Source organism: Lygodium microphyllum, chromosome 23, assembly GCF_053477565.2.
Source record: "Lygodium microphyllum isolate KBCC chromosome 23, Lygodium_microphyllum_v1.1.10, whole genome shotgun sequence".
In the NCBI taxonomy this organism is placed as follows: domain Eukaryota; kingdom Viridiplantae; phylum Streptophyta; class Polypodiopsida; order Schizaeales; family Lygodiaceae; genus Lygodium; species Lygodium microphyllum.
Window position 1 is genome coordinate 31,913,698 of NC_141157.1, and position 8,862 is coordinate 31,922,559.

The 8,862-nt window shown below is 39.9% G+C and overlaps 2 protein-coding genes across 5 annotated transcripts in view; one reads left to right on the plus strand and one right to left on the minus strand.

The window, feature by feature from the left end:
- LOC148016026 (uncharacterized) overlaps positions 1 to 4,391 on the plus strand; it is a 29,318-nt gene extending 24,927 nt beyond the window's left edge. For 2 of the 4 annotated variants that reach the window (XR_015688176.1, XM_087664738.1), the window contains exon 10: positions 3,164 to 3,755. Coding sequence is in view for 2 of the 4 variants with exons in the window: in XM_087664738.1 (XP_087520864.1) it covers positions 3,164 to 3,269 (106 nt within the window). In the remaining 2 variants the exon portion in view is untranslated. Of the gene's footprint in view, positions 1 to 3,163; positions 3,756 to 3,957 lie in introns of those variants that run through there. The other 2 variants (XR_015688175.1, XM_087664739.1) reach the window with 2 other exon arrangements.
- A 3,916-nt stretch (positions 4,392 to 8,307) lies between these two features.
- On the minus strand, positions 8,308 to 8,643 carry LOC148016027 (uncharacterized). The gene has a single exon (XM_087663859.1). It carries the CDS (start codon positions 8,641 to 8,643, stop codon positions 8,308 to 8,310), a length of 336 nt encoding a protein of 111 aa, XP_087519985.1.
- Between the last annotated feature and the right edge of the window lie 219 nt (positions 8,644 to 8,862).

The window sequence follows — 8,862 nt, forward strand, 5'->3', positions numbered from 1 at the left end:
TTGTCATGGCTAATATTGCGTATCCTTGTGTGAGTCGGTCTCTGGTTGCTTGTGCCATGGTGAATCTCCTGGCCGATGCAGTGAATGTGACCCCTAAGTAGGCATGTGAGTCCACAACCTCCACTTTTCTTGCTCCTAGGGTGAAGACTGATCTCCTCCTCACTAGGGCTGATGTGCGGAAGATCAAGATCTTGTCTTGGGATACAACAAATTCTTTTGGCACTCTGCTCAGACTCTTGTATTTGTCATTGGGTTAATATAATTACTTGTTTCTTGTTATGAGAGAGAGAGAGAGAGAGATTTGCAAGGCAACCTGATTTTAGGACATTCAGCTGTAGATGACCGCTTCTTGGACATCAATGGCTGGTAGCAATAGCATTTAGCGCATTTAATGCTGTTAGCAATGGCTGAACGGCGAATTCAAGGTTGGAAATCAGAATTTTCTTCTCTGCTCATTCTCCCTCATCTATATGAGATAGATGTTTTGAATTTGGCGATGAAATTGAAGATTCCAGCCTCAATTTGAATCTGAAGTGTTGTTGATTGGAAATTGCTTACCTAAGTGTGATAGTAGCAAGAGTTAGGGTTTGCATGGTTTCATTGGGATACATGCTTGCATGCCTCAGTGTTTGATGAATGTTGTGGATATAAATTAAATTAGTGGACAACAGAGTTGGTGAGATTCTGGAAGTCTACAAGAGGGATGATTTGCATGCAATAGGAGAATATTCAGTATGGACTCCCTTGGTTGTGGAATCAAGGGGGCGAATCAATTGATAATTGCTGCTAGTCATTTGGGGTTGTAGAGATTCCAAATTTTGTAAGACATTGTGCTTGGTCATGAGAGGTATTTGGGAACTCTTGGACATATATCTTGAGTTCATGGCCGAGCACACTGAATTCTTAGGTATTTGATGCCTCTCTTAGTTGTACAACAAGATTTTGGAATAATGTGAAAAGGAATACCACGAGGGGCATGAACATGAACATTTTTGGGGCGAACTAGGTGTCGGCTCGTTTCAATTACTTGGGGTCAATTTAGTCCAAAGTGGTAACATGTGGAAATTTTCAAGTTTTCATTTATTTTGTGCTTCCTTAAATAGCTTGCTGTAATCACTGTCATTCAGGGTTCACCACCCTTTAAAAAAAGAGGAATGTTGGTTCCATCTCCTCTTTGTGAAGTAGTGCTTGTGTGATGCAACACTCATTATACTGGCTATTTTGAACATAATTGTACATAATGGGCTTGATACAACCCATTTATGAAATGCTACTATGTTTGTTTGATGTGTGCAAGGCACACCAAGTAGTAAAGTGAGCTCCTTCAGAGGTAATGACGGTTGTTCGAGATTCTTTTGTATGTATTCTCAATGTATACGTGGCTAGTGGCTAATGAGTCGTGAAGAATGAATTCTTGGAACTGTAGTATTGCTAGCATGGTGGTACGTACATGTTAGGGATAGGTCCATGTGAGCATGATTTGGTCCACTCTAATGGTTTGGTTTGACAATGAATCTTGAGATGAGAGGTATGTCACACACACGCGCGCGCATGCTCACACATAGCCCATCAAGTAATCAATTGTACTTGCTCCATGCTCAAATGGATAGTGGGTCCTGCAGTTGATGGTCATTGTGTCATGCCATAAAAAATGGCAAAGTGGTGTGCTCCTAGATCTAGGAGATGTTTGCTATATGGTGTAATGTCAGATGTATCTTGTGTGGTCCTAGTCAAAGCTACATCATCTAGGCTTTCACATATGTACTTTGACATGGAGAACAATAGGGCTTGTTGGTTGGCTGTATGGGCATTGAAGTCCTCAGCAAGTAGTAGTGACCATTGGGTATGGTGGACCATGTGGTTGTGGTTGACATTAGTTGGGACACAATTGGTCATAGCTGCATTCGTACTACGTATGGACTAGTTTGTTCGGTACGGTTCATACCGTACGGTACGGTACGTATCCGTACCATTTCATACCAAAAAACAGGCTATTTTTGGCCTTTGAAGACTAGACCATACAATATCTTCCACCTCCTAAGCCTTATGTTTATTATCATAATTTGAAGCCTCTCTCACACACACACACACACACACACACTCTCTCTCTCTCTCTCTCTCCCAACTTCCAAGATCTCTCTCTCTCTCTCTCTCTCTCGTCACACACATACACACACAAAAGAATGAAGAGTCTGTTTGTCCATCCACCCTAAACTTTGCTTTGTTCTTTGATGTATTACATATACACTCCCATCTGTCTTCTAGTAGCGCATTGCGCATGTTGTGCATGAGGTTTTTCCTTGTTATCCTCATGTATTCATCCTATTAACTCAAGTGACATTGCTATTTTAGCTCTAAACATGTGTTCTATTATCTATAATCCAAAATAACCAACTTTTTTTTTTCGTACTAATATCATACCGAACCTTATAAAATCATAAGGTACCAATTAGTACCGTATTTTATCGTACCGTACCGTACCGTACCTTTCGTACTTGACAACCCTGCAATTGGTTTTGGGAACAGTTGAACATAAAGAGCTGCAAGACTTTTAATGTGTGTGGGAATAGGTTCTTGGGCTTAGTGCACGTATGGTGTAGGCTTGTTGCATGCCTGATGCATGGAAATTCCCACTTGTAGCCATGTGTTCATTCTGCCTTTTTGGCAGAGTTAGCTTGTAATCTTTTCAAAACATTTTTAAATTTAAAAAATCCGTGCTAACCTGAAAAAGCAATGCATTTCCAAAAAGGTGTTTTTAAAACCTTTTCTTGCATCCTACACTTTTGGACTGCTTGCAGTGATCCAGTGTTGGGTTCATGCTGTTGTGTTGGGGGTTCATGTTGTATGTAGACTAAACACTGTTGGCATATGTTGGCACGCAGTGGTCTTGGCTGCTGACAGGTAAGTTTAGAGAAACAAGGAGGTGGCATCTCTCTTGCTCTCTTTGATTGGTGCTGGCTGTTGTGAAGTCTTATTTGTCTGCTGGTAGTCACATGTTTTTTCTGGTTCTCTGTTTAGCTGTGCTATGGCCTTTGCATGCTGGTCAGACAGCCTCTTGTACAATGACTGTTGTTTAATCAAGTACCTTTTGTGAGAGAGAGAGAGAGAGAGAGAGAGAGAGAGAGAGAGAGAGAGAGAGAGAGATTTTTCATGTTTGTGACAGGTTTGAAAGAGAAAGAACCTGCCCATTATGCCGAGCAGTTGTGAAATCTAGTAGTTTGAAGTCTTTTGGGGATGGGTCAACGAGTCTATTCTTTCAGATTTTCTAAGGTTGTGTGAGCATTGAACACTCTTTTGAACCATGATATTATTTACAAGTATGCCAAGGAGTGAGATTTCTTCTAAAATACACTATTTTTGCAACTATATTAGTACGATAGAGGCAGTAACAGGAGCATGGTTGCTTGATCGAAAGTCTTCGCAACTGGCAAATGTGATGCCATGTAATGCAGACCATCTCTTGGGGTGTGTGGCTTGTAATAGCCATTTCATTCATCTGACGCCATGTAATGCAGACCATCTCTTGGGGGGTGTGGCTCATAATAGCCATTTCATCCATCTTTGCAGAATCATCCAGCTGTATCATAGCATGTATCTATTTATACCTGTTGCATAGAAACATTGGCAGAAACTGCCATCTATACCTGGATGCACCTGAATTAGTACTACTAAGGTGATTTTGGCAAATGCAGCATGGCAAGGTCTTCATTTATGAACTTTGCATACGCCAGGTACATTTATGCCATCTTTGATTATATGGTTTTTAAGGGTTTGGGTAGTCTGGAGCTTTTTGGGAAAGAAGCTTGATCATGAAAACTTGAAGCAAAAGAAAACATGATGGCTTCATTGGTGTCTGAATTTTGTGTATACATATACATGCATTATGTTATCATGGCACTGTTTGGAGATAAGAAATGGTTTCTTATTAATGTGATTTTACATGTGCTGATGTGGAAGAGACCGAATGAATCAACTCAAGCAACTGCACATAATCAGTTTTCTCCATCAGAGCACTTGAGTGGTCATGCTGCTCCGAATGGTCTACATTGCAAGCTTTAGTCACTGCCATGGACTTCTGGGTTTCTTTTAGATTCTAAGTTGCTTTATCAGAGGTCCTGCCTTGTTTATAAAACTGATATGTACCAATTTGACCAGCTAAATATCTTTGAAACTTGTTACTCCTGGCGCACTATCAACAGCAGCTCTCAAACTTCAAATATACTGAAAATACATTTCAAATACTTTCAAAAGCAGTAATAACATGTAAAACTGGGCTTTCCAAGTTAGCCTGTCAGTGCAGCATGTTGCAGATAGAACACTTGGGTTTGGTCATCATGCTTGTAATTTGTGCTACACTTAACGGCTCCGGGTTCGTCCTTTTGTAAAGTTTCACCTTTTTTTAAGAACATGATGTTTGAATATATGCATGCCATTAGGGCAATCTTTCTCTTAGTGGAACGTATGGCATCAAAGATAACAGGTGCCAGATGTGTCCAAAATGATATGACAGACATGCATGAGGGCAAGTTTAGTTGCCCATAGCTTATTGGGAATTCATGTTGTGCTATCTGTCTTTACTTTTTCACTTGATTCAGGTTGGCTTGCAAAGCACACATTTGTGAAGCAACCAATGGTGCAGCCGATGCCATGGAGTTATATTTTGTACTATTCAGTTCTGCATCATTTGATAGTTATTGTAGACATGTAGACAGGTGAATTTCCTAAATGTTTTGTTTTGTATTTGAATAAAGAATAACAATTAATGGCAATTCCAGCGTAAAAGGGTTATTGGAACGCCTTGGATTTAGACCGTGTGATTGTACAATCCCAAGTTTGCAAGTGAAATGAATAGCCACGAGTCTCCCAATCGTACATTCTTGTCAGCAATGATCTTTTATTTACTTCAACTTAAAACATGAAAACTGACCTGCTGGACATTAGTTATAGAAGATCTAGACATGTAATCAAGGATCGCCAAACGTGTAAGACTTTCATATCTAGCATGCATGAGAATGTGTGTTGACCAAACGTGTAGGGATAACGTAGTGACATAAGTCGTATGTATATAAAACAGTGTAGGAAATTGTGGGATCTATGAGATGGGAAGGTCGGGTAGCTTATGCTTAGCTTTGATAGAAGATGCTTGAAAATGGTCTAGTGCTAGCCTAGTGGATCACAAGTGCAAGAAATGCATGGCAACTTGGATTCTTAATGTATCTTATAAGTTGGATCGGTATAGATTTCGAACTCAAGTTAGTAGTAATTTCTTTTAATGTTACTAGTAACTAAATGTAGGAAGAAGAAATGCAATGCTTATCCATAGCCCACTCATTGATGCATTAATATGTCTAATTTAAAGTCCACCTTTAAGGATTGAAGTTAGTATCATAACCCCCCCCCCCCCCCCCCCCCCTTTCTATCACCACACACACATGCATGTGTGCTTAATGCATATTAATTATAATGGTCAATCTAATCTTGAAGAAAATCATGAGGTAGAATTATGCCCATCGATTAATCAAATACAAACCGAGCTTGTATCAAGGAGATGATCTAAATATTCTTTTGTACTAGTTAGTGAGATGTAAGCAAAATAATTTGAATGAACTCCAATCCAACAATAATCTTTGAGTCAATATTTTGAGGTTGATTGACCGATTGTAGTAGACTCCAATCATGCAATACAGATCATTCCTAGTATTCAACCTTCTTACTACCAAATCAATTAGGATAGAACGAGATCCAAAAGCAAGTAGAGGAATCAAGGGCTTATAAGGTCTAGTAGTATCTCTTTTTATGGGTCTTGTCCTTCTAGTAAAGAAGAACCAACATACCATACGTGTGTTGATTATAGAGCTCTTAGCAAATTTGCAATCAAAGACTGTTAGCCTATATCTCATGTGGTTTAATGTCTTAGGTCTTACTAAAGCTCCTATTATGTTCAGTCACATGACAAACTAAAATTTCTGAAGTTTCAAAATTCTACAATTGTTCTCTTCGATGACATATTTGCTTTGCTTATCCCTCTTCTTGTCTCTAGCCTCCCTTGGGAATAAATATTTGTGAATCCTATCATTGGTTTGCCTTTTGCTTCCTAGTATACTAGACTATCATAGACTATTATAGTAAACAAGGTCACTTTGTCACTTGTAGAAAATGGTAACTATTTCCCAAGCTATCTCCATGTTCCTTAAGATAATCTTTGTCAATTGGAAGTCATTATCTCAAATTGTGACTTGAGGTTCTATAATTTATTTTGGGTGACTCTAATAACATGGGAATCAAAAATAAAAAAGTTACAAACAACACTATCCTTGACCTTGTCCTTTTTCATGCTCTCGCCTTGAATCTTGGGATGCACAAATTCATATTTGCCTATAAAAACATATTGCATACTGTTGCTGACAAGGACCCTTTTGAAATAAGTTCCTATTCTAGTTTCTCATTTGTCGAGCTTCCAACTATCATGGGATACATGAGTCAATAACCTAGAGTTGTAGATTGTGATTTTGGAGTTTTCAAAAACCAACTTAAACTAGGGAAATTTAATTGGTTTGAAACATTCCTAATTATAAGTGCATTGATTGCAGAATGTAATACTAAAATAACATTTTTTTATAATGCGCTTGTAGAATGATATTATCAACATGGAAAAAAAGGTACGCACAAAGCCTATAATTAGGCCAATTTCAAGACAATAGTTATAAGTCCTTGACAAGGCTCTATAGAATACTCTAAAAACCTTATATGTAGTCCTACAATCTTTAAGTGCTATCAAAACTTCTCCCTTGAGTCTAGCCTGAAGGTCATTGGGGTCTAAAGTATTTCTATTCCTACCAAAAACTTTCTCATTTCTAATTCTCGATATCTCTTGGAGAGTCACATCTCCAACTACATTTCACATTTTCATCGTTTGGTCATCTTTGTTGCCCTAGTCACCAAATAGTACCATCTTGGCATCAATTTACTCAACAAAGCCCGCTCTTGTAATCTAAGTTTGCAATTGTCTCCAAAGTCTCCACCTTCCTGCATTCCGAAAAAAAATGTCTTACTATTTCTTTCTCACACTTGCATAGGCCACAAAGGGGTGAGACATCTATGGAATTGCTCAACCTCTCCCTAGTGGGGAGCTTGTTCATTACAATCTTCCCGATGAGAAAATTCAATCTCTTTGAAGGTGTGGCCCGCCTTGTTCTTAGGACATAGCAGACCCAAGTCATTTTCTCAGCACACAGATGCCATTTCTTCCAGTACTCTACAACACGGAGTATGTGGGAAGGATCCTTCTTAACAAAATCCTTTTTTACTACTCTTGCATTTTCGCAGTACCTTACCTGTTGGGCTAACAATAAACTTGGTAATGTTACTCTCTAAGGCCACCTTAAAAACGTAGGCTAGCCTGCCCCTTATGCCTACAACAAAGCCTCTTTCAGCACTGGAGAGGGAAAACTTATCTGCCACATCAATGATGCTCATGAATTCCATTCTACCCATAGTTCCTCCCATTTGTTCATATCTCTATTGGCAAGTCATCAGGAGAGCTGGGGCCTTTCTTGGAGAGGTTTGTGTGGAGGATCAAATGCTTCCTTGAATGTCTAGATTACTTGCTTAAGAGAAGAGTCACCCCTTCAATCTTGTGCCCCTATCCAATTGGCTGTATTGAGCACCTCTTGCCAAGCCTTGTGCTAAACCTTGTGCAACCTATGATTGTGGGATGGTTACCTTCTTTCCCACTAGCAGAGTGCCAAGAAAGGTTGGGGAGCCCAAGGCTCTTGCTTCCATTTAGTGCCAGCTAGTGCTTGATGAGGAGCACCCACGGTTGACTCCCTTCCATCCTCTTGGCGAGACTGAACAGAAGGGATCGTGCTTTAAGAGCTAAGTGTGGAATGCCGAGCCCACCTTCAGATTCTCTAGCTGTGATCAAAGGCCGATCAATAGCTCTCCAACCACATTGACTAGTCTCCTTATCCCACAAGGCTGTAGAGAAAAGCCTCTCAATTCTCATCCATGTAGCTTTGCCAAAATGGAGGACCATGATTGAAAAGGTGATTGTGGGCACCAACATTGTCTTAATCACCAATAGCTTCCCAAGAAAGGAGAGTTGTCTTCCTTTCCATTCCTCAACTTTGCCCTTGACCTTTGATTCCATCCACTGCGGCCTTTGTTTCATGGTTAGGCCTACCCCTAGAGGGTAGCCTAAATATTTGGAAACTTGCCTATGCTTAATCAGCTTGAAGTCGAGGTTTAGTAGCCAAGGGAGGGGGGGGGCGCTCATTGTAGCCAACATACACCAGTTCAGTCTGGCAGTTATGAAAACCTGTCATATATCTGTAGCAATGCACCAACTGGCTGCTGCTCTTCCTTCACCATATTTGAATTATGGTTAGCGAAAAATTGTGCAACAAAGTGCTTGCCACCAGGGATTGGAACAACATTGATTGTGCCCTGTTGGACCTTTAGCTCTAGGTTCCTTAGCAGTGGGTCTGTAATGAGAGTGAAGAACAGTGCAGCAATTGGGCATTCCTGTCTGACAAACCTGTTGATGTTGAAAGGGAAAGACAGAATTCCATTGACCTGTACAATAGTAGAGGCGTCGGTGAATAAGGCACCCACCATTTGTAAGAACATATTCTCGAAGCCCATAGCTTTAAGGATCTCTAGGATAAATCACCATCCTATCAGATCATATGCTTTGTCATAATCTATATTAATAAGTACAAAGTCAGACCCCAAGCTTAATGCATGATTGATTGATAGGATCAAGTTTAGAATCGCATCATGGATTTGTTGACCCTGAACAAATCCATGTTGTTGTGGGTGAAGTATCCTACCACGTATAAACTTAATCCTGTATGCCAATGC

Coding starts and splice junctions, on each gene's coding strand:
- LOC148016027 (XM_087663859.1), bottom strand. CDS start 8,643: ATGGGCTTCGAGAATATGTTCTTACAAATGGTGGGTGCCTTATTCACC.